The 25,944-nt window shown below is 41.2% G+C and overlaps 1 protein-coding gene across 1 annotated transcript; it reads right to left on the bottom strand.

The window, feature by feature from the left end:
* Positions 1 to 7,845: 7,845 nt before the first annotated feature.
* LOC136947784 (apolipoprotein B-100-like) lies at positions 7,846 to 23,771 on the bottom strand. Its single transcript, XM_067241980.1, has 28 exons — positions 23,717 to 23,771; positions 23,462 to 23,497; positions 23,232 to 23,344; positions 22,981 to 23,126; positions 22,717 to 22,864; positions 22,353 to 22,505; positions 22,131 to 22,255; positions 21,959 to 22,044; positions 21,374 to 21,824; positions 21,166 to 21,280; positions 20,924 to 21,070; positions 20,603 to 20,814; positions 20,278 to 20,473; positions 20,011 to 20,190; positions 18,519 to 18,713; positions 18,257 to 18,427; positions 17,961 to 18,166; positions 17,684 to 17,866; positions 17,477 to 17,607; positions 17,147 to 17,357; positions 16,884 to 17,056; positions 16,591 to 16,754; positions 16,405 to 16,514; positions 15,904 to 16,277; positions 9,764 to 15,790; positions 9,542 to 9,653; positions 9,165 to 9,351; positions 7,846 to 9,037 (listed from the first exon to the last, which is right to left on the bottom strand). The coding sequence occupies exons 1-28, from the start codon at positions 23,769 to 23,771 to the stop codon at positions 8,039 to 8,041; spliced, it is 11,406 nt and encodes a 3,801-aa protein (XP_067098081.1). The 3' UTR covers positions 7,846 to 8,038.
* Positions 23,772 to 25,944: the final 2,173 nt, after the last annotated feature.

Raw genomic sequence — 25,944 nt, 5'->3', positions numbered from 1 at the left:
TTGAACAATGGTAAGTGATTATTTTAGAATGGTGTATGGTTTGTAGCGTTTCCCAACAGGTGTGCCAAATGGCCTCTAATGAGACCGACGTGATTGGTGACGGGAGGAATTAAATGCGGAGGACGGCATTCAACGGGGAAGCTGGTTATTGGCAGGCGCCCAGAAAGGACTCAAGAACGAACCTCCACGGAGTGGAACAGCAACCGTTACGATCGAGCAGAAGGATCATACAACGCACACAACGAAACAACGTCAAGAAACGCTGGAGGACACTGGTATCGTGCGCCCCACCAAAAGACGTACAACGCTCTCTATTTCGGCAGCAAAGGGAAGGGAAATACACTTGCCTGTACCACATTGTCGTGTGACAGCCTAGTGGTTTAACCTCACTGCCAGTGCGGGTCCTGATCTATCTTGTTCTTCTTCCGCAGTTCCGTGGGAAACATACGCCACCGCTGTGAAAGGACAGTTTTGGTGGAACTGCGGTGCGCTTGCGGCTGCGTTACACTGGAGCCCTGAAGTCATCAGCTGGGTCGTGAGTGGTGTCTGGACTGGTGGGATCGCTGGACAAATCCTCTCATGAGTGGTCTATTTTTTACTTACTTTTATATCAATCTGGATCTTCTGCTACTTCTGTGAGGGACTGGGGGTTATGAGCCGGTCGCCGTTTTGCGGCATACGTTTATGGTGTGTTATAATGTTTGCAGTGTTGTGGGTTTGCAGTGAAATTGCTGTGGGATTGGCAGTGAAATTGCTGTGGGTTTTGCTGTGAATTTGATGTAAATTGCTGTGGATTTGCTGACATTAGCTTTTGGCACCAGGTGTAGGGCTGCGATTTGCTCATGACTTAAGTCTTCTGTTTTTAGAACTGTGTATTAATAAAGGGATATTTATTATAAATTATTTCACTGTGTTGGTTGTGCGCCTCAAGGATCCGAGTTAAAAATCCTTTCCGTTACAATAATACTAGTTAACATAACTTGACGGTGCTTAGATTTCAGACATTAGATTCTGTTTTTTGAGACTTTCATTTTGTTTTGCTTTAAAGTGCTTTTCAGCTCCTGAATAGATTTTGAATGCATTTACAATGTTTGGCATTAACTTCTGGCTTCATGGTTTTCTTGTTACTTTAACTGTTATAACATGCATTTACAATGTTTGGCATTTATCAACTAGCTGAATGGTTTTCTTGTTACTTTAACTGTTATTACATGTTCCTGTGGCTGTTTTATACATCGTAAAGGTGTTTTGGAATAGATATTCTGTGTTCCTAGTCCGTAAAATCATGTGCATTGTATTAGTTCACGTAACATGACGGTGCTTAGATTTGAGACAAGATTTAGCCATTAGATTCCGTTTTTGAGACTCATTTTTGTATTGCTTTGAAGTGCTTTTCAGCTCCTGAATAGTGTTTTCAATGCATTTACTTTAATGTTTACCATTTAACTTTTGGCTGAATGGTTTTCTTGTTACTTTAACTGTCATAACATGCATTTACAGTGTTTGGCATTAACTTCTGTCTTCATGGTTTTCTTGTTACTTTAACTGTTATAATACTAGTTAACATAACTTGACGGTGCTTAGATTTCAGACATTAGATTCTGTTTTTTGAGACTTTCATTTTTTATTGCTTTAAAGTGCTTTTCAGCTCCTGAATAGATTTCGAATGCATTTACAATGTTTGGCATTTAACTTTTGGCTGAATGGTTCTCTTGTTACTTTAACTGTTATAACATGCATTTACAATGTTTGGCATTAACTTCTGGCTTCATGGTTTTCTTGTTACTTTAACTGTTATAACATGGATTTACAATGTTTGGCATTTATCAACTAGCTGAATGGTTTTTTTGTTACTTTAACTGTTATTACATGTTCCTGTGGCTGTTTTATACATCGTAAAGGTGTTTCGGAATTGATATTCTGTGTTCCTAGTCCGTAAAATCATGTGCATTGTACTAGTTCACATAACATGACGGTGCTTAGATTTCAGATAAGATTTAGCCATAAGATTCCGTTTTTGAGACTTTCATTTTTTCGTTGTTGCTGTAAAGTGCTTTTCGGTTCCTGATTATCTTTTTCAATGCATTTAACAATGTTTGGCATTTAACTTCTGGCTGAATGGTTTTCTTGCTACTTTAAGTGTTATAACATGTTTCTGTGGCTGGTTTATACATGGTAAAGGTGTTTTGGAATAGATATTCTGTGTTCCTAGTCCGTAAAATCATGTGCATTGTATTAGTTCACGTAACATGACGGTGCTTAGATTTGAGACAAGATTTAGCCATTAGATTCCGTTTTTGACACTTTCATTTTTGTATTGCTTTGAAGTGCTTTTCAGCTCCTGAATAGTGTTTTCAATGCATTTACTTTAATGTTTACCATTTAACTTTTGGCTGAATGGTTTTCTTGTTACTTTAACTGTCATAACATGCATTTACAGTGTTTGGCATTAACTTCTGTCTTCATGGTTTTCTTGTTACTTTAACTGTTATAATACTAGTTAACATAACTTGACGGTGCTTAGATTTCAGACATTAGATTCTGTTTTTTGAGACTTTCATTTTTTATTGCTTTAAAGTGCTTTTCAGCTCCTGAATAGATTTTGAATGCATTTACAATGTTTGGCATTTAACTTTTGGCTGAATGGTTCTCTTGTTACTTTAACTGTTATTACATGTTCCTGTGGTTGTTTTATACATCGTAAAGGTGTTTCGGAATTGATATTCTGTGTTCCTAGTCCGTAAAATCATGTGCATTGTACTAGTTCACATAACATGACAGTGCTTAGATTTCAGATAAGATTTAGCCATAAGATTCCGTTTTTGAGACTTTTATTTTTTCGTTGTTGCTGTAAAGTGCTTTTCGGTTCCTGATTATCTTTTTCAATGCATTTAACAATGTTTGGCATTTAACTTCTGGCTGAATGGTTTTCTTGCTACTTTAACTGTTATAACATGTTTCTGTGGCTGGTTTATACATGGTAAAGGTGTTTTGGAATAGATATTCTGTGTTCCTAGTCCGTAAAATCATGTGCATTGTACTAGTTCACATACCATGACGGTGCTTAGATTTCAGATAAGATTTAGCCATAAGATTCCGTTTTTGAGACTTTCATTTTTTCGTTGTTGCTGTAAAGTGCTTTTCGGTTCCTGATTATCTTTTTCAATGCATTTAACAATGTTTGGCATTTAACTTCTGGCTGAATGGTTTTATTGCTACTTTAACTGTTATAACATGTTTCTGTGGCTGGTTTATACATGGTAAAGGTGTTTTGGAATAGATATTCTGTGTTCCTAGTCCGTAAAATCATGTGCATTGTATTAGTTCACGTAACATGACGGTGCTTAGATTTGAGACAAGATTTAGCCATTAGATTCCGTTTTTGAGACTTTCATTTTTGTATTGCTTTGAAGTGCTTTTCAGCTCCTGAATAGTGTTTTCAATGCATTTACTTTAATGTTTACCATTTAACTTTTGGCTGAATGGTTTTCTTGTTACTTTAACTGTCATAACATGCATTTACAGTGTTTGGCATTAACTTCTGTCTTCATGGTTTTCTTGTTACTTTAACTGTTATAATACTAGTTAACATAACTTGACGGTGCTTAGATTTCAGACATTAGATTCTGTTTTTTGAGACTTTCATTTTTTATTGCTTTAAAGTGCTTTTCAGCTCCTGAATAGATTTTGAATGCATTTACAATGTTTGTCATTTAACAACTAGCTGAATGGTTTTCTCGTTACTTTAACTGTTATTACATGTTCCTGTGGCTGTTTTATACATCGTAAAGGTGTTTTGGAATAGATATTCTGTGTTCCTAGTCCGTAAAATCATGTGCATTGTACTGGTTGTTGCTTTAAAGTGCTTTTCAGCTCCTGAATAGCTTTTTCAATGCATTTACAATGTTTGGCTTTTAACTTCTGTCTTCATGGTTTTCTTGTTACTTTAACTGTCATAACATGCATTTACAATGTTTGGCATTAACTTCTGTCTTCATGGTTTTCTTGTTACTTTAACTGTTATAATACTAGTTAACATAACTTGACGGTGCTTAGATTTCAGACATTAGATTCTGTTTTTTGAGACTTTCATTTTTTTGTTGCTTTAAAGTGCTTTTCAGCTCCTGAATAGATTTTGAATGCATTTACAATGTTTGGCATTTAACTTTTGGCTGAATGGTTCTCTTGTTACTTTAACTGTTATAACATGCATTTACAATGTTTGGCATTAACTTCTGGCTTCATGGTTTTCTTGTTACTTTAACTGTTATAACATGCATTTACAATGTTTGGCATTTATCAACTAGCTGAATGGTTTTCTTGTTACTTTAACTGTTATTACATGTTCCTGTGGCTGTTTTATACATCGTAAAGGTGTTTCGGAATTGATATTCTGTGTTCCTAGTCCGTAAAATCATGTGCATTGTACTAGTTCACATAACATGACGGTGCTTAGATTTCAGATAAGATTTAGCCATAAGATTCCGTTTTTGAGACTTTTATTTTTTCGTTGTTGCTGTAAAGTGCTTTTCGGTTCCTGATTATCTTTTTCAATGCATTTAACAATGTTTGGCATTTAACTTCTGGCTGAATGGTTTTCTTGCTACTTTAACTGTTATAACATGTTTCTGTGGCTGGTTTATACATGGTAAAGGTGTTTTGGAATAGATATTCTGTGTTCCTAGTCCGTAAAATCATGTGCATTGTATTAGTTCACGTAACATGACGGTGCTTAGATTTGAGACAAGATTTAGCCATTAGATTCCGTTTTTGAGACTTTCATTTTTGTATTGCTTTGAAGTGCTTTTCAGCTCCTGAATAGTGTTTTCAATGCATTTACTTTAATGTTTACCATTTAACTTTTGGCTGAATGGTTTTCTTGTTACTTTAACTGTCATAACATGCATTTACAGTGTTTGGCATTAACTTCTGTCTTCATGGTTTTCTTGTTACTTTAACTGTTATAATACTAGTTAACATAACTTGACGGTGCTTAGATTTCAGACATTAGATTCTGTTTTTTGAGACTTTCATTTTTTATTGCTTTAAAGTGCTTTTCAGCTCCTGAATAGATTTTGAATGCATTTACAATGTTTGTCATTTAACAACTAGCTGAATGGTTTTCTCGTTACTTTAACTGTTATTACATGTTCCTGTGGCTGTTTTATACATCGTAAAGGTGTTTTGGAATAGATATTCTGTGTTCCTAGTCCGTAAAATCATGTGCATTGTACTGGTTGTTGCTTTAAAGTGCTTTTCAGCTCCTGAATAGCTTTTTCAATGCATTTACAATGTTTGGCTTTTAACTTCTGTCTTCATGGTTTTCTTGTTACTTTAACTGTCATAACATGCATTTACAATGTTTGGCATTAACTTCTGTCTTCATGGTTTTCTTGTTACTTTAACTGTTATAATACTAGTTAACATAACTTGACGGTGCTTAGATTTCAGACATTAGATTCTGTTTTTTGAGACTTTCATTTTTTTGTTGCTTTAAAGTGCTTTTCAGCTCCTGAATAGATTTTGAATGCATTTACAATGTTTGGCATTTAACTTTTGGCTGAATGGTTCTCTTGTTACTTTAACTGTTATAACATGCATTTACAATGTTTGGCATTAACTTCTGGCTTCATGGTTTTCTTGTTACTTTAACTGTTATAACATGCATTTACAATGTTTGGCATTTATCAACTAGCTGAATGGTTTTCTTGTTACTTTAACTGTTATTACATGTTCCTGTGGCTGTTTTATACATCGTAAAGGTGTTTCGGAATTGATATTCTGTGTTCCTAGTCCGTAAAATCATGTGCATTGTACTAGTTCACATAACATGACGGTGCTTAGATTTCAGATAAGATTTAGCCATAAGATTCCGTTTTTGAGACTTTTATTTTTTCGTTGTTGCTGTAAAGTGCTTTTCGGTTCCTGATTATCTTTTTCAATGCATTTAACAATGTTTGGCATTTAACTTCTGGCTGAATGGTTTTCTTGCTACTTTAACTGTTATAACATGTTTCTGTGGCTGGTTTATACATGGTAAAGGTGTTTTGGAATAGATATTCTGTGTTCCTAGTCCGTAAAATCATGTGCATTGTATTAGTTCACGTAACATGACGGTGCTTAGATTTGAGACAAGATTTAGCCATTAGATTCCGTTTTTGAGACTTTCATTTTTGTATTGCTTTGAAGTGCTTTTCAGCTCCTGAATAGTGTTTTCAATGCATTTACTTTAATGTTTACCATTTAACTTTTGGCTGAATGGTTTTCTTGTTACTTTAACTGTCATAACATGCATTTACAGTGTTTGGCATTAACTTCTGTCTTCATGGTTTTCTTGTTACTTTAACTGTTATAATACTAGTTAACATAACTTGACGGTGCTTAGATTTCAGACATTAGATTCTGTTTTTTGAGACTTTCATTTTTTATTGCTTTAAAGTGCTTTTCAGCTCCTGAATAGATTTCGAATGCATTTACAATGTTTGGCATTTAACTTTTGGCTGAATGGTTCTCTTGTTACTTTAACTGTTATAACATGCATTTACAATGTTTGGCATTAACTTCTGGCTTCATGGTTTTCTTGTTACTTTAACTGTTATAACATGCATTTACAATGTTTGGCATTTATCAACTAGCTGAATGGTTTTTTGCTTGTGGATGAGCCATACATGTGGCTGGACGCTCCAAAGTAGTAGTCATTGTGGTGGTGGCGTAGGGTGCACTGAATTGCGGCCATGGTCCCGTTTTCCGTGCCGCAATCAGTCCTCAGTCTCATGGGGATGACACCGAGGTTTCGCACACATGACAGGAAATAGTGAGCGATCACAGTGGATCATTATTTGTTGATCCACATACAAGCCACAGTACTTTACGCGAAAATCCATCGATACACCCTGAAAGAGCCAAACCGAATGGCTTGAGTTTATCATAACCATCCGCGTGCCAAATATAGTTCGGTCCCATGGAGTGGTAGGTTCTCCTTATAAACCTTCTGCGTGCTCTCCTCTCGCACCCTCTAGGATTGAGCTCCCGGAGCAAATTCATTACATGATCCCTCTTCACTCGCAGATTGTACTTTTGTTTGAGCACCTGCCACATCATGCGGTAGCCAAACAGCTGTCCAGGTCCACGAAGTTCCAGTCGTATTGCCCTAATTATGACGTTTGTAGAGGAGAAATCCTTTCTGCGATATAACCCAGCATCATTCAGTTTGCTTTTCAGAGACCTCAAGCTGATGTGCACACCGTGTAAACATGACATCATGTCCACGATTACAGCGTACGAGTGTCCCTCATTAAAATATGGTATGCACTGCTGCAACACATCTGGTCCTTCACTCTGGTCTGCGCCATTTAAAAACTCCAAAGACCGACCACACGAAAAACAAAATCTTGTTAATTGGATCATATGTATGCCACAAAACGGGCAAAACACCACTCTATCGCTGTCCATTTTGGGTCACCATGAACTCCATCAACCGCCATCAACTCAAACTGAGCGCTTCCGTTATCACTTCCGCGTCAACTTTGGAATTGGTACATTCCCTTTCCGGCTAATGTCGTTTGTAAATTTGTTTCGCCACTTGTAAATTTGTTTCGGGACTTGTAAAAGTGTTTCGCGTCTAGTTAATTTGTTTTCTGAAATGTAAATTTGTTTCGGGACTTGGTAATGTGTTTTGGTAATGTAATTTTGTTTTATGATATGTAAAAATGTTTTCCAAAATGTAAATTTGTCTCAAGCTTTGTAAAAGTGTTTCAGATTTTGTAATGTTGGTTTGCCCCCCTCGGCCACCGTAAACTGCATGTAAATACACAATTGAACTCAAAATATTGTTATTTACTATGAAGGGTTTTTATTAATTCTCATTAACTGCATAATACATGGTACAGACAAAAGAAAATGTGTCAACAAAATAGAGAAGTTGGTGCTATATATCACAAAAAAAGAAAACACTTGTTCGAGCTACATGTCCATCATTTTAAGTAAGCAATTTGTCAAACAGATTGATAGTACTTTGTTTTCAATTCATTAAGGCAGTTTACTGGTGGAAGTTGAAGGGAAGGTAAATCTCAAGCCTTCCTCCGTTAACTTTCACATAACCCTGGGCCTCCTCTGAAGCATTCTGCAGGTAAGTAGAAATGGTGTTGTTGAACTGGCTCAACAAAGATTTAACCAGCTCTATGACGTGATCGATAATACCATTGACCTGCTCCATGTTGACATTAGTATTGACCTGGTCTAGGACATTCTTGATCAAGGAGACAAGGTTTCCATAAATAGCATTGATGTACATAGCAACCACATCCAGGATGTCAGACTTTAGAGTGTCAACAAACTCCTGAGCCATCTCAAAGACAGCCATCTGCGTCTCACCCAGCTTTTCTAGGATCATGTCAAAGCTCTCCAGATGCTTGATAAGATCCACAGTCTGGGCCAGGATGCTCTTCACACTGGTTCTAGCCTCGTCAATAATCTGAGCGCCGGACATGACAGTACCAATTGGCATAGTGACCTGAATATTGCTGATCGTGTCCATAATGACATTGAAGGTAATCTCTACATTGGCAAAGAGCAAACTAATAGCCCGATCGAGCAACTGAGCAATGCCAGTGGTCAGCTCCTTGAGGACTTCAGGGAGAGTGCTCATGTCTTCTGATCCAGGCAACTTGAACTGGGTTTCACGCAAAAACTTGACGGCAGCATCCACGAAGACCTGCACAGTCTTCTGGTACTGGACAACTGTGTTCCTGAAGAGGATGGACAGTTGGCTCAAGTCTGCAGCATGGTTGTTAGCTGTGTTGTATGCCTCCTCAATAATTTTGATGATTGCACTCTTCAGCTCAGACACCTGTCCAAACAGTTGGTACTTATCAGCAAAGTGGTTGAGAGTGGATGTAATGGCAGGGAGTCTGTCTTTCAGGCCCAAGAGAATGTCATTAGGGGCATCCATGTTGTAAGCAATCTTTAGCCTCATCCTCTCAGTGTCTTGAACAGACGCTCTAATGATTAGGATGTCCACATCATCCTCAGGGGCAGACTGTTAGAAGGAGAGACGTAGTTAGCACACATCAATCTTTAATTACTTAACTTGTTTTTAGACTTATGGAAAGGATCATATTAATGAAAATTCACTATATTGGTGCCACAATGATAGATGTACTCACAGTGTAACGGCTGTAGAGTCTAGCATTCAGCTGAGATGGAGTGCTTCCCTGGACCTGAAGACCCAAGAACCCAGTGGATGGAGCAGAGACAGAAGCACTGATTCCATCACTGCGGGCAGTGTAGCGGATGTTCACATCTGTGAAGGTAGCGCTGGTGATGTCCACATTTAGGGTAAGTCCGGAGTCACTGAAAAACAATATAAAAAGATGGTCATCTTGGGTTAGAGAAAATAACATCAACATTTATTAAACAGATGTTCACATTTCCTACAACGGACAATTATGATTATTTTCTAACAATTTTGAGCAACACGATTGTAATGATCCTAAGTATGACCGAGGCAGATTACATTTAGAGGCCTGTTGTGAAATCTTACCTCATAGCCTGGGTAAGAACATGCTGAATGTCCATGGTCAGGTCAGCATGTGTAAAGACAGCTTTACCAGTCAGACTCAGCAAGGCATTCTCAAGGCCAGCAGTGGCAGAAGCTGATAAAACCAAGAAGTGACTATTTCAGAATTTTCCAATGAGACAAGGTAAAAATAGGTGCAGTGTATGGCAGTGAAGACTGTAATTATTAAAACACTGTAAAACTCACCATCCAGATCATAATCCAGGAAGACAATGATAGAGGTAGCAGAAGACTTGAGGGTAACTTTGAAGACAGGGGCATCACCCTCAATCTCTGCTGCCAGACTTGTGGTGTACACAGGCGTGACAATCTTTGCAGTGGTAGAAACCTTTTGCTTGGGGGCTGTCAGGTCAACAACAGTCTTCTCGAAGATGGTAATGTCACCAAAGGTGCTTGGCTGAGACATGGCAATCTCAACATCAGCATTCAGGCTGGTTGTTGGTGCAAGATCAATGGTAGCCTGGGCTACATGCTTCCCATTGGTGGTGAAGGTCACCACATTAGCTACGTTGTTGCTAGCGACCTTAAGAACTACATAAACACGGGTCAGGGAAGCCTCCACAGCCAGGTTCTCATCCACATCAATTTCAAGGATCTTGGTCTCACCATCGTTGAGTACAGCATTGGCAATGAGCTTTGAAGTGGAGCGCAGACCATCTACATTCAAGTACATGTTAGCCTCATTATCCAGAGTAGCCAGAAGTGGGTAGGTCTCCAGGATAGTACCATCAAGTTTGCCCTTAGTAAAAGTCTCCATGGAGATGTACTCAAGATTTCCCTCCAGTTTTAGGCTACTGTCAAGATCTGCCTTACCAACTGCATTGACAAGGGGCATGTGGAAATCACCCTTCAGCTTCAGTGTTGATGCAGCATTTGCACTGGTTTTGAGGTCTGCAACAAACCGCTGGTTGGCCTCAAGGTTGAGGATGGGCAGGGCAATCTTAGCAACAGTAGACACAGAGACATCAGCTTCCATGTTGTCTGTGTTCAGGGCGATTGAGCTGTCATGTGTTCCCTCAATGTGGGGGTTCTCCAGAGACAGAGCAGCAGCCAGTTTTAGCCCTCTCTTGGTGGTCAGGCTGGTGGTGCCATCAAGCTTTGCTTTCAGACCACCAAACACAGAGGCAGAGGTTGCACCCAGGCGGAACACAAGGTCATCCTCAGTATAGAGTCCAGCATTTGCGTTCAGATTAATGATAGCAGACTTAAATGACAATTCTGTAATCAGGTTACCTAAAGAAGGTATTCTGACCAGTCCCAGGTGAACAAGGGGGGCAAACGGGCTCTTCTGGTACACAATCTTAGCATTCACATCAACAGTCTGCTCAGTGGTGGTCAATATATGCTTTATGCCAGTGTGCTCATACAGATTCACATTGCTGATGGCTGGGGTGTGGATGTCAACAAAGGGTACATGAATCTCTGGAATATTGATAGGAGTGGTCAGGAAGTCAATATTTGCCTCACCATCCATAGCTGCAAAGATGCCTGCCTCATTATTATTATTGTCAATGGTCAAGTTGTAGGAGTATTTGAACTGGTTCAAGCGAACAAGAGCCACATTGTTGATATGTTGACCATCAGGCTTAATGGTAGCAGAGTAATCATTCTGGAGATCTATTTTGGCGGTCAGAGCCTCGCTGATGGTGAGTTTGGTGTTTCCCTTGTTCTGAAAGTCAAGAACAACCTCGCCTGGAGAAATCACAAAATTGAAAGAGTTAGAGAGAATTCCACTGAGTACACCAACAAGCTCAGAGTCATGGGTTGCCTTCAACTCAACCTTCAAATCTCCCATGTTAGCATGTCCAGAAGCCAGCACCAGGCTGCTCTTTACGGCAGGGCCCTCTGCTTCAGAACGGGCATCAAATTTGAAGTAACTGAGTATTACAGATTCAGCATTTATGGTCTGCTTCATCTTCAGAATGGCAGTGTCGGTGTCACTAGCAAAGGTCAGCTTAGCAGTGCTGGGATTGAGGGTAAAGTGTAAGTCACTCTTGTGGGTGCCGTCATGGGAGTTGAACTTGGCAGTGCCCTCATTTCCAATGGTCAGAACAATTGTGGTACCCTCCTGGCGAGCAACTGCCTTTGAAGTGAGAGCAGTCTCACTGCTTAGGCCAATGCTTGGGAAGTTCAGCTGGTGGCTATAAGTGGTGTCAACAGAGGCAGACATACCAACCTCAGTGGCGAAGAAGACGTTATTAACAATGTCAGCTGTATAGGGGGCAGTTGTAGCCTTGACTGTGGTCTTAGCTGAGGCCTGAGCTGCTATGCCATATATTGTTACTGAGGCCTGGTGTTCAACTGCAAGAGCATAATGGGTTAATTTCAATGTCTGCGCCAAAATCACACGGCTCATCTTGGGGATAGCAATGCGAGCAGTCGAATCCAGATTGTAATTAAGGATCTCAAAGGTGAGAGATGTGCCCTGGGAGGTGAGGAAAGCGGTTAACTGAGGAGTCATCTCATTTTCAGTTGAGTTCTGGAGCTCAACTGATGTCCGAAGGCTGTAAATGGGACTGCTGATTTTAACTTCACCATAGAGCTTTCCAAAGGATGGGATCATGACCTCACTGGGGATTATTGGCAGCTTGATCTCAGGGATCTGGAGAGCAGGAATCTCCAGCAGCTTCTCAATGGGCACATGAGGGAGAGATGGGAGTGACAACTCTGGAAGGGTGATCTCTGGGAGGGTAAATTCAGGCAGTGCAGGAAGGTAATTCAAGGTCAGTTCTCCAAAGAATTCATCCACATCAAACATCTTGATCTCAAAGTTGGAAATAAAATCTATTAGCTCAACGATTCTCTGCTTGATATCATCAACGGTAATGGTTATAGCAGGCACAGTGTAGAAACCGAGGATAGTAAACTCAGGGATGTCCAACTGTGCTGGTATTTTAACCTCTTGAAGCTTCTCAAGTGTAATCTTCAAGGAAGGTACAACCAGGTCTGTAAGGGGGATTGTAAATGAGGGGAGGTCTAGCTCAGTTGCCTTCAGTCCAGTGACAATGCCCTCAACAATCTGCTTCACTTCACCAACAATTGGTTGCTCAGCAATCACACTCTTAATAAGGTCAACCACGTTGACTAACGCATCAGTGATGAAGGTGATAGCCTTGGTATAGTAACTGTTCACCAACTGCAGGTAGGAAAGGATCTCAGCTTTCACATCCATTTCAGAGATCTTCTGCTTAAGAGTTTCAAGTACAGCCTTCATGTCATTCAGCATGGCATGGTCAACTACATCCCTCACTTTTTTGATCATGTCTGCAACTTTGATTTCCCTCAGTTGTTCAATGGAGGTCATTACAGATGACAGAACAAAGTTGACAAACTCTCTTGTAGCTTCAAACTTCTGTGGAAATTCAAGTGTCTTAATCAGCTCATTCAGGTAGGTGGTGTATCCACTGATCATCTGGTTGACCTCATCCACATGAGCATTGTAGTCAAATGACTTGATTTTCTGGACAACAGAATAAAGATACTCATTCAGGTGATCAATCACCTGCTTCATCTCAGTAGCTTTCAGGTAATTAATGGCCTCCTCCAGCAACTGCATTACCTTGGCAGGAATATCGATGGATTTCAGACTGTTTGCCACCACCTGAATAGTTTCATCAATTTTGAACTGTTGAATAAGATCCAAAACCTTCTCCAGGATGGCCTCAATCTTCTTGTCAGCTTCTAACTGGACAATCACTTCTCTTAGCTTTCCATGGAGTGCATTGACTTTTCCAATGATGTCAAAGTTTAGGATCCCTTCCTTGACAGAATCCACAAACTTGCTGATCATGTCAGTGGGTATTTGAGCCATCAGCTCCTCAATGTGGGCTTCTAGGTGCAAGGTGGCAATGAAGCTCTTCAGATCTTCTAGGAATTTGGTTGTGTCAAAACTCTCAATGAACTGTTTCAATACACCAAGAACTTGCTCCACATTGGCCTTAATATCATTGTCATGCAGGAAGGCAATGCTGGTGTCCTTCAGTTTCTGCATGTCAATCTGCTTGATCAGCTCATCGATGGTCTCAATCACAGCAACAATCATAGCTCTGATGTCATACTCTTCATAGAAGGTGTTCATCTCCTGCTGAATTCTTTGAATGACAGTTTCAGACAGAGTACCACTTATAATCACCTCCTTGGTAGCAGCAACAATGATCTCTATGCGGGATGCAATGTGAGCCAGCAGTGCCTCAATGGCAGACTTAAGGTTAGCAAGAGTTGCTTCCAGATCTTCAACAGTTATAGCATACTCCTGGGTGAGGGCAATAAGGTTCTGTTTAAGATGGACAGCCTTACCTTCCAGGTTCAGTTGAACAGCAAAGTCACTAATACGCTGGGGCAGAGCCTCAAGCTTAGCCTTGATTTCTTCATCGTTGAGGTAATTCTGCAATGCCTCTGCCATGCTCACACTGGTGATCTTGATGTTCTCCAGAATTGCTGGCAAACTTTCAATCAGTGGCAGCTGAATAAAATGACTGTCTGTGTTTTTATCATACTTAAGGAAGCCAGAAATTGTGAATTCCTGGTTTTCACTGTCATCTGTGTTCAGGAGGTTAGTGAGGAGTAAGCTGGAGACTTCCAATCCAAGCCTTTCAGCATTGTGGTAGGCTTCCACTTCCTGGTTGAGGGCATGGTTGTTGACCATGGACTTCAACCTAAGTATGGCTTTCTGCTCCTGAGGAGTCATAAGTGCATCTAGCTTGTTGTCAACTGTGGTCTCCAAAGAGAAGCCATTGTCAAGTAGCTGGGTGACTGAGGCTCTGCATTCGTGGGAGCAAGCTAAAGCCAGGGGCTGTGCTTTAATGAGGAATTTGCCATAGAGTTGAGCGCTCTGCTTGCCGTACAGAGTTAGGTCACCATCGGCATTGAAGATGGCATCAAGATTGAAGTAAAAAGGAATGACACTGGCGCGGATGGTGTGGTCGAAGCGGAGAGGCTGGGAGTTGAAGCGAGCATCATTGTGGATCCTGGCAGCAAGACCAACAACTTCAAGTTCTGTGTTCTGGCTCATGTGGGTTCCAAGGAGTTTTCCAATGGTACTGCACTTAGCATTGGCAGTCAGGTCAGCGTAGTTAATCCCATAGGTGTGCTTGATCTCTTCCTCACCATATGCAGCCTTCAAGCTTCCAGTAAAGTCCCATTTGTAGAGCTCTGCCTTCAACTGAGCCTCATTGACCAGGTTGGCATCCAGCACATTCAAGTGGTTGTTCACATTTGCTGAAGCAGTGTAGGGCTGCAGGTCAATGGTAATATCATGAGTGTATGACGTTCTCTCAGTGACAATGGCTTCAGCCTTTGAGGTGAAGGCCAATGTAGACAGAGTGAGGGTCAGAGCATTGGTGTTTTCAACCTTAACACCATTCAGTGCAGCCTTGGAGTCAATGGACAGGGTTGCCTTTGAAGAATCAAGTCCAGCAGCAAAGGTGTTCTCAACAGTCAGGGGACTCTGGAGGGTTGTAGTGCCACTTGTGGCCAAGCCATCCTTGTTCATAGTCAGAGTGGCCTTATGTATAGCTTCATGCTCAAACAGCTTAATATTACCATCACTGTTCACAGCCAGACCATTGACATCTAGGGAGGCAGTAACTAAAGAGTAGACACGATTCTCAGTGTGGTCAGCATTGGTTTCCATCTTAAGAGTGACTGCTCCAGCACCAGCAGAGGCCTCAGCCTGGTTGTGAATCTTCATGCCAAGAGTGAGTGCATTTGAGTCACATTTCAGGGACAGCTTGTTCTCCTTGAAAGAAATCTCAGCAGCATGAGTCAGGAGGTCTTCAAATGCGTTGGTGTTAGACACAACAGACAACTCACCATTGCTGAAGGATGCTGCTAGGGTGTTCTGAGCACTAACAAGAGTTGAATCGATCTTAAGCGAAGAATCAATCTTTGCCTCTGGCCTGAATGGGAAGATGGAGAAAGACTGGGTGGTGGTGGTACTGCCGTAAACCGGTCCTGCCTTGACTGTTCCCTCCACATTGCTCTCAGCAGTGATTTCTTCAGCATTGAAGCCAACCAGGCCAGTGTGCTCCACAGCTACTTTTAGACCCAGGGGACTTGTTGCTTCAATCTTGCTGCTGGATTTGATATTGATCTTGTCTGTCACTGTACCAACTTCTGTGATGCTGATACTGGCATCAATGAGCTTGTGGCTCACAGAGGACTGCACATGCGCCTTGATGGAGTCAGCTGGAGTGCTGGCAACCAGTCCAGAACCTATAAATGAAATGTTAAGAAAAAGGTACATTTATTCACAGATTTTAGAAAGCATTTTGGAGAGTTTCCTCCGCCACTCATACAGTTTGGTACAAAGAATATGGAAATTGTACCTTCAATTTTGATGGAGAGGATGTCCACTGGGGAGTTGCCTGCTAATTCGATCTTGGCTGAGTAGCTTGGGGTCTCAACAGCATCCTTCCCAGCAGAAGCATAAGCCTCCAAATCGTACAAATTGCTGTTTACCTTGGTGGAAACCTCAGCTTTTCCAAAGAGAGGCACAAACAGAGTGATTGTCTCAGGAACAAATAGTTCAGGGATGGGAATCTGCATGGAGTGAACCTCAAGGCCAAACTTGGGCAGAGATAGGTGTGGGGTGGTCAGGGCAGGTGGGAAGTTGAGCTCTTGAGTTGATTTTCCTCCAAGAGGCATTGGTAGTGTGAGAGTGAAGCGGTCATCGTTGAAATGATAAGCAGCCTTAGCCTCACTGTAAAATGCCAACATGATATATATATATATATATATTATATTTAATACATACATCATTGTAATTGGTCATATATACATCACCTGTTAGAACTATTCAACATTTTGTTTCAGTCAATATAACTTACACGTTCAAAAAGAGTTTCTCTGGCAGAGTAATCTCTGGCATCTCGGGTACTCTCAGAGTCTGAATGTAGGGGATATCAGCAGCATATTTCTCCAAGTAGATGTTGGTTGCCTGAAATCATATTCTTTGTTAGGCTTTAAGAAATGATCTCAATAAAACTAAATGGTATCTCAAACTTAAACTTTACCTCCACAGACTTGGTGAGGATGTGGCGGACCTTCATGTCAGTCTGGCCCACCTGCAGATCAAGGGCATCATTGACAATCTTCTTGATTTCCTCAATGTTAGGTAGGATGTTCTGGATCTCAGAGTTCACGTCAGAATTGACTTCAGCCTCAATCTTGCTGTTGTCTAGGAGGTGAGAAATATAATATATCAACTGAGATATGCAGAGAATTTAAGAACTTGTGAACTAGTTTTCCGTAGATATCTATGGTGATCCATAGAGATCTAAAGTGAAATTATTGAATGCCATTGTACCATATTTTATGGAGATCTTCTGCATTGAGGTTGTCTCAGGGAGCTTGATGTCACTCTCAAGCTCCAGTTCCAGTTCTTCCTCATGCTTCAGATGGGCTGTGACTGTTGCATCAGCCTTCAGAGATGGGACAAGCAGCTGGACCTGCAGCATAACGTCCTTCAAGGCCTCAATTCTGGGAGACAACAAATCATGAGCTTGTGTATTTTGGGTGACACAGGTTGATTCAAAGAAATGAACACGTGGTACTGCAATGTCATCTTACTTGGCACGGCCAACCAGAGACAACTGAGGGATGTTCTTATTGATGAGATCAATGGAGATGGAGTGTGTTCCTTTGCCTTTTGTGTTTTCATCGACAATACCCAGTCTTAGTCCAACCTCCAGGTCATAGTTAGGGATCTGGATGTCAGTGGTGATGACATGTTTCTTCCTGTTGTACTTCACGGTTGCTGTGGCCTCAGTGGGCTCAGCACCTGTTTTACAGATTAAAAAGATAAAGTTCAGCCTCCACAAGAAACAAAAATGTTTGGTTGAAAATATTGTATTATATTTTGTAATTTAGCCTAAAATATTTTTGGGATGAATGTAATACCTTCTGCTTTTAGGACCATCTTCACGGTGTCAACCTTCTGGTTACCCTCTTCTCCCTCCATGAGGAGTTCGTAGGTGACGGTGGCGGAGTATTCAGACACATCACCTGTGGGGTGAAGCTCCACAGCAAGCCTTAAAAGAAGTGTGTGTCCATTAGAATTTCACAGAAAAAGAAAACAAAACCCCACATATCTTTTCAAGCACTTACTTGCTGTCACCAGTGAAGGGAAAGTATGGGGCAGTATCATGAGAGCTAGCATCGGTGTACTGCAGGACAGTGCAGTACTTCACTCCAGCAAAGACAGGTGTGCATTCAGAAACATCAACTTTGTCTTCCACAATGGGGAGTATTTTCTTCACTTCAGCAGAGGTCACAGCTATCAATGAGTTACTGTAAGTGGAGAAGAGAAAAGCATTAGTTTGTGCTGTTATTGGTTTGTTATGATTATCGTCATTATGACATTTAGTTGGTGTTTGACACTAACGTGATGCTGATCAGCTTGGCAGGGCTCTGGAGAGCGGGGATGGTCAGCTTGACTTCACTCTCGGACACAGCAATCTTAGCTCTGAGCCCACTCTCGTGGTACAGGTTGGTGTGCATCTCTAGGCCAGACAGGACATACTCAGGGATATTAGAGCCAACCTGGGTCACAAACTCAACTCCAGCCGAGGGCATGAAGGAGAACTCAGCCTAAAGGGAACAAATCATGTACAATAAGACAAACAATGTAATGCCAGTAGTAAAGAATTATGCTTGTAATTGTAACTAATAAAATTATACCATGTTAGCAGCATTTTGAGCAATGCCTCCCTTGATACCAGGGGTGAAGGTACCAGAAAGGGCTATCTTCAGAGGCACACCAGTACCAGTTGGCAAGAAGAATTCATTGTCCATGAAGATGTAGTGGGCAAAGACCTCATTGTCCTCCTTGGTCATCAGTCCCTTAATCAGCTACAACCAGTATTAAAATATGTTGAATTGGAGAAGCATTCGCATTTATAATAATGAAACTTGGGATTGAAGTAATTTTCTGTGTACATACATCAGTGGGGAACATCTTCATCATGTTGTCAATCATCATAGCTGCAGAGTAGGCCATTTCTTCCATGTCTTTGGTGTTGAGGTACCCCAGCTCATTTCCCATCAGTCTCAGATAAACCATAGCCTCAGGGGATTCCTGAGCCTTCAGATCCCTCACCAGTTTGTTGAGGTTGCGGCCGATTTCCCTAATTAGATTCTAGAAAACATGTAGTATGATTTATAAAAGTATGCTGTAATAGAAGTTGGTGATTAATCAAAAATGTAAGTGATTAGACCTGGCTTGCAAATGGCAACTATTCTAATTGCATTCAAATTGACCTCAAATTGTTTTTTTGCATTAGATTAGATTAAACTTTATTGTCGTTGAACAGCACAAGTAAAGTACATCGAAATGCAGTTTGCACCTAACCAGAAGTGCAAAAAAAAAGAGTTAGTAGTAGTGCAAGGAGTAGTGCAAAGGGCAGTGTTTCAATGTGTAGAATGCTAATGTATGAGCCTACAAAATGAAATGCAAAAATAGTGCAAAGAGAGCAGTGCAATGAAATTAAGAACAATATATGGAAGTGCAATGGCATGGATAAGGATATGTGCAATTAGGCAATGTAACAGGATGCAAATATGCAAAGAGTAGTACAAATAGAATGCATTTGTGCAATGGCAAATGAGGTTACAGGGTAACGTTTGCAACTGGTAGTAGGAACCTATCCATCAACATCCTGGTAAAGTTTTACTGCTGCACGGTCGAGAGCATTATGACCAACTGTGCCACAGTCTGGTACAAGGGGTGCTCTGCGGCCGACTGGAAGTCCCTGCAGCGAGCGGTGAAAACCTCCCAGCGCATTGTCGGTGTCCAGCTCCCTGCCATCAAAGACCTCCAACACAAGCACTGTCTTCGGAGAGCGCGTTGCATCATCAGGGACTTCACACCCGAGCCACAAACGGTTTGCCCCCTTGCCATCAGGCAAACGCTACAGGTCTCTTTATTCCCGCACCAGCAGGCTTAGGAACAGTTTCTTTCCAGCTGCTGTTACTCTGCTGAACTCTGTGACCCGGAGCTAGCCTACATGCTCTGCTTCCTCCTGCCCTACACACTACTCCCCATTTATTTATTCTGCCATTTGAACAACACATACGGTTCCTACTACCAATTGCAAATGTTTTTGATGATGTTTAAGTCAGGAATCTATGCAGGCCCATTTGAAGCACAGACATGTCTAGAATTACATTTTATGCTTTAGCATACATTTTTACAACATTTGAAATAAGGTCTCCAGCCCAAAACCATGAAAAACAGCCCCCAGTGTTAATTGGCTTGACGACTGAAGCGAGTCCCATTATGAAATATTTTGTTCAATTTGGTGTAAATGTCCATGATTTTGGAATGACAAGTTCAATACTGCGCCATGTCCACATACTATTGGACATGGCGCAGAGTCTATAGTACAGACTCTGAAGTGTATATTTGTTCAATAAATGTGCATTATTTTGAATACCTGTCTCTTCTTCCTGTCAGACTTCAGAGCAGGCAACATGTTCTTCAGGACCTCATTTATCTCATGGGGTATTTTGTCAGAAACGAAGAACATGGTCTTCAGTACTGTGTCAGGGAAGAAGCCTTTCTCGCCAAACAGAGCCTCAACTGTTGGCTCCAGTCCTTTACCTTCCATGCCAACCTAAGAAGTCAAGAATTAATGAATTGTCAGGCAAATGTAAACTGTCATGTCTGTGCAGAAAAAGCCAAAAAGGGTTTACTTTTTTACCTCAAACATGTCAATATCATAGCCAAAAGCTTTCAGGGTCATCTCCAGCATTACTTCCTTAGGCATGTAGCTGATACCTTCGAAGATCATGTTGCCTTCAACAGATCCAACCTTGTAATTGCGGGAGAATTTAGTGGGATCCATCACTGTTCCAACCTCATTACCCTGAAGAGCATCAAGGATCTTCTGTCTCAATCTATAAGGACGAAATAATATATGGTATGAGTGATTAAAAACAAGCATGATGAAAGACAAAAGAATAAGGATGTTTATCTAAGATAGTACTGTATATAGTATGTGAATATCTGACAGTTTATTTACATACTCTTGGGACTCAGGCTCAGTGGAGGCCAAGATGTTAGTCACATGGGAGATGACAAAGCTTTTAGCCTGCTGGTTCTCTTCATTAGGCAAGGCGGCGGCCAATTGAGCCAGTTCACTTGGCTGAGGATCCTTCATCAACACTATATAGGCAGCAACACGCTTCTGCAGAGGGCTAGCACCGTCCAGAAGGACCTGCATGAGTATTTCTCTTCCCTGTGACAAGAAAGACAACTTAGCTTTAGTAGGGAAGCAAATCATATAAATTCCTCATTGTGGTATTGGATTTTGTTTTTACTAAACAATGGTTCCTAGTTTGGCTTGCCTCCTCAGGAACAGGTGTCTGTCTGTAGGCCTGGATTGCAGCTTGCTGGACCTCCAGGGTGGCAGAGGGCTGGTTGACGCACTGGATCACAGCTGTCCTTAGGGCAGGGCTGGCAGCTCCCATGGCAGCAGCCATGTTACCAATAACCTGTAAACAGAAGAAGAAAATGTTAGTCTTTCACTTAGGCACTTATGTTAAGAGTTACAGCAAAAGTTTGCTATTTTGTTTGATGGACTTCTCACTCTCAGGGCCATGAAAATATGTTCCTGGTCACCAGAGCAGTCCCCTAACTGGGCAGCCATAAACTCAGCAACAGCATAGATCTCAGGGGTCAACTTTCCTTCAGCCTTGTAGAACCTTGTATGAAAATATATTAGATAAAAAAGGGCCATCAAGACACAATTTTATCATTCTACCTTGGGTCACTATGCTAAGTTAGCATTCTCTCACCTCTTGACAGTATTGCTCAGAGCATACATGATGGACTTGCTCTGCTTGTACTGAGCCATAGCCAGCATGTCGTTGACCAGTAGGGCAGAGGGGTTAGGCAACAGGCCCATGGTGGACACAGCAGCATCAACTTCAACAGCTGAGGTATCGAAGGTCCTGAGGATTTGCATGAGGGCACTGCTACATTCTGGTGTGCCGCACTGGGCCAGAACCTGGTATGTCAGGGGACCGGAAATGTCTAGGGCCTCTGGAACAGCAGGGCTCAGGGTCTTTTGCTTCATTCCTCGGACCATGCTCACAAGTTTCTGGAATAGGTGGGCTCTATTCTCTCCGTTGTTGGACTGAGACAAAGTAGCCAGTTCTCTCAGGACAGCCAGTGCTGCATCCTTGTCCTGAACAACGTTCTTATCTTCAGCAGCCTCCATGGCCAGACCCTTGAGATTAGCCTCATCTGCAAAATGACAAAGAGTATCATTGGAGTGGTACGTTGCACAATGTATGTTTAAGATTAACAATTAAGCAAAGCATATATAATTGTATTTGACAGTCAGTAAGTTGGCAAAATTAAATTCAGAAGATGCCTACTGTGGTCAAAGACTCTGTCATTGTAGATGGAAACCTCCAGCAGAGTCAAAGACTGCTTGCCAACGTTGGTAACTCCATATTGTCCCCTGTGGGAATATAGTACATGTTAGAGACCGTTGAATGTCACTTTTCCTCAGACGTGTCATGGAACTTAGGGTTTGATGAGACTCACTTGTGAGAAAAAGGCACCAAGATGTGGTTTTCAGTGCAGGCACCAGAGGTCATGTGCTTATTCTCATTATCAAACTTGTAGTTGCAGGTCTGAGAGCTCCTGATCAGCTGGGCAAGTGGGTAGTGCTGTAGGAGGAAACGTGTTATGTTTGTGAATTGTTTTGAAGGGGTGTAATTACATTTCACAGTGGTGACAACAGTCATTCATTTATGGAAGTCTCACCATGCCAGATATAAGGGCCAGGGGGCTGGTGTGGTCCCTCTGGGGAATGAAGTTGTCACATTTGGACAGGTCCCTAGTGAGGGTAATATCAGTGGCAATGTCCTCCCTAGCATTGACAGTATTTTCGGTCTTACACATGCCATGAATGGTAGGCTAAAAGAAAAGAACATGTGGTAAGTTTCTCATATCTTTATGTCCAAGGCAAAGATTAATCTTGAATCTCAATGCTGCAAAAATACATTTCACTGGCAAAATTTAACATGGTTCAATTGAAAAAGGCAAATGCACACAGCAAACATTAATAAAATGTATTATGGCATGTTTAGTTAGTTTATGGATGTTTGTTTCTGACGGATGACCATACCAGTCTCTTATTCTTGTCCTCCTCCAGGAGGGGCACAGCAAGGGCAGAGACAATACCCCTCTTAATGTTTAGGATGGTCATGGGCTCATCCTCCTCAGGGTACAATTTCACATCATACAATCCCTCAACCACAACCTTCAGAGGATGTCTAAACAAAGCAAGTGACAAAACAATTATAATTTTAGCTCTTTAAAAATACATATTAGAGGTGCTTTACAGAGGCAGCCTAACCCAACTGAAACAGAATAGAAAAAATATACACACCTCTCCATGGCAGCTGCAAAGGCATCAGAGCCAGCAGCAGGTCCAAACACAGGATTGCCCTCTGCGTCCGTATCAAGCACCTCACTTAGGCTACAGCCTGTTGTGCGCAGAATATAACTGCAGCCCTGAGGCACTTCAATTTCAACCTACACACAGAGCTAAGTGTTACAAAAACTGCATACAACCATGTTAGGGAGGTCATAATTGTTGATTGACAGAAGAAAGGCTGAGCGGTCTGAAATAGTACATACTTTACAAGAGCCTTTAGGTCCATTTCTGAGTTGGGATGCTCCATTTATGGCATTCAGGGACTCTGCTTCATACTGGTATTCATACTTGTGGAAGGTCTTGTACCTTTGTCCCACTAGAGGATAAGATAATCTTTTCATTCAAACTGTCGGACATGTCATGTCAAGTTAGAAGTGCTGTTGACAACATAAGTCTAGTCATAAGTAAGACCGAAAATTACGTAAGGACATACACAAGCATGATGAATGTTCTTCTTCCTCTTGGGCATCTGCATGGAATAGAGATATATGTAGAAGTTCAAGAATTTTGTAAAATACAAACGGCAATGAAGGTCATTTTAACTAACGTTTATTCATTATTTAAATAATAATTAGTTTCAGGCGAATCTTTTGTTTGTGAAAAAACTAACTCAAAGGAAAATACTTAATTATTTCCAGAAACTGCTTCTGTTTTTATCTTGAACATTTTAAGGAGTCTTTATACTTACAGGCCGAGGCGAGGGTGCTTATAAGCAAAAAAAGGTAGAGCTTGGTTTCACCCATAATGGGTTCGTTGAAGCTCTCTCCTTGGTGGTTGGCGAGTACTCAGGCGAGACTAATTTCTCAATCCCATCACAGGCCTTTTATACCTCATAGGACAGAGGAACAGATAGTAGGAGGTACAGATAGTACTGTCCCAATTCCAAAGTCCAAGCCATACGTCTGTGTGGAGGGACAAAGGCAACTAGCTCCCAATGGATATGATAACTAACTTGCAGAATCAGTCTTTTTGTATAGGCTAGGTCCAACATGTTAGCTCAAGTTAGTAGAACATTAGCACGTTTATAACGTTCTCTTCTGCATTTGCATCATACCTTCATGAGTTACATAATTCCCTTTGTCTCTGCCTTATCTGAATTTGTCTTTACAAATTACTTATTTTATTAACTACTGATTTTATGAAACCTATAAACTATCTGACAAGATGGTGAAGATGTCTCTCTCTCACACACACACTCTTTCTCAGTGAGCCAAAGTAAAATAGATTAGAGCACCTGGTATTCCTTGGTGGTATCCCATCCAAATATTAACCAGGCCCGACCCTGCTTCGCTTCCAAAACTGGGTTAGATCAGACTGGTTGTCCATAAACGAGGTGAAGGCAGGTTGACAGTTTAAGTCACTCAGGGTCAGGACATGCACTACTATGCATATCCTGAATTTACATTATGTTCAATTAGCAGATGCTTTCATCCAAAGAGATATATAAATTGTGCATAAAAGTATAGAAGATCAAGGATCAGAAGTGCATAGTTTACAGGTCTATAGGTCTGTATTTACTAGCCACATGACCACATCTCTACTGTCTTGAATCCTCATACACTGTCTGGCAAGAAAATGTATGCTACACTTTTGATACAGGTTCACCGTGCCAGGCATGGTGAACCTGTGACACGGTGACAGTAGAGTACTGTGGCCAGGACAAGCAGCTGGGTGAAGTGATCTGTCAGAAATAGACGGATCCTCTTTATTTTGCATAGAGAATACTGGAAAGGTTTGCATTGTGTGAGTAATCTGTATCTTGAAATCCAGGTTGTCATCAAGGATTACCTGTCGGTTTCCTGGCAAGCGAGAGGCTGCCACAGAGATGCCGTCACTAGTGATAGAGAGGCCTTGTGACAGAGAAGATCTGGCAGAGTTAAAGAGTAGCTCCTTCTTCTCAGGATTCAGTTTCAGGTGGTGGGAGGACATATATGAGCAGATGTTGGCCAGACAAGCTGAGATCCTTTCATTGACTCGATGGACAGAAGGTGAGACGAAGCACAACAGCAAAGTGTCGTCAGCACAGCAGTGGTAAAAGAAGTCATGTGATTCAATGACCAAGCTGACCGATCCAGTGTAGATGGAGAAGAGAAGGGGTCCCAGAAGTGATACACCTGTAGCAGGGGGAGTGGGGTGATGAAGTGGACTGTCTACAGCTCCGGCTTTGCAACCAGACTGGTTTGGATCTAGCAGGTTTTTCCTGGTTAGGAAGGGGGACAGCTGTTTTGAAAGGAATGATAGGAGGGACACTGGACAGAAGTTGTGGACATCAGACCAGTCCAGGATTGGTTTCTACAGCAGGGAGATGACTAAAGCCATCTTTGAAGTCTGAACAACAACAATTTTGTATGAAGGTAAATTAGGGTCATAACGATTTGCATTGGTAAAATTGGATGTAAGCTTGAAATAAAAGATTTGTATCTTCGGAACTCGATTTTCAAAAGCGCACAAAAATATCAGTTTGCTTCCCCCTTTCAATTTTGTGTGCTAAAACTTTTAGTTGTGTTTCATCATATTAGGGACAAAAAAAAACAAGAAAGGCCGAGCCCACTGCTCTGCTGAGTTACACCCACCAATGTGCTGATTGGACCACTTCTTCCACTCTTGTTATACCCAAAAATCCTCAAATTCGAACATGCTAGCTAGTTGCAACATTTATATTAAAAAGTAGAAGTGATTAGGTAGTTTTAACAATACATTTTCTGGATTTTATTGTCATTATTCTGTCTCTCACTGTTCAAATAAACCTACCATTAAAATTATAGACTGATCATTTCTTTGTCAGTGGGCAAACGTTAAAAATCAGCAGGGGATCAAATATATATATTTTTTTTTCAATAAATATCATATTTTATTCTGTCACTTTTTCACCTGTAATATTAACGGATAGGGTAATTAAATGTTCAACGTATGGAC

The sequence above is a fragment of the Osmerus mordax genome, chromosome 8, assembly GCF_038355195.1.
Source record: "Osmerus mordax isolate fOsmMor3 chromosome 8, fOsmMor3.pri, whole genome shotgun sequence".
In the NCBI taxonomy this organism is placed as follows: domain Eukaryota; kingdom Metazoa; phylum Chordata; class Actinopteri; order Osmeriformes; family Osmeridae; genus Osmerus; species Osmerus mordax.
Note: the sequence above shows the minus strand (reverse complement) of the source record. Positions and strands in the feature narration are given on the sequence as shown.

Coding starts and splice junctions, on each gene's coding strand:
- LOC136947784 (XM_067241980.1), bottom strand. CDS start 23,771: ATGGGTGAAACCAAGCTCTACCTTTTTTTGCTTATAAGCACCCTCGCC. Junction 17,608..17,683: donor CCCTTCACTGGTGACAGCAA/GTAAGTGCTTGA, acceptor ACTTCTTTTAAG/GCTTGCTGTGGAGCTTCACC. Junction 17,057..17,146: donor TCTCTGGTTGGCCGTGCCAA/GTAAGATGACAT, acceptor GTTGTCTCCCAG/AATTGAGGCCTTGAAGGACG.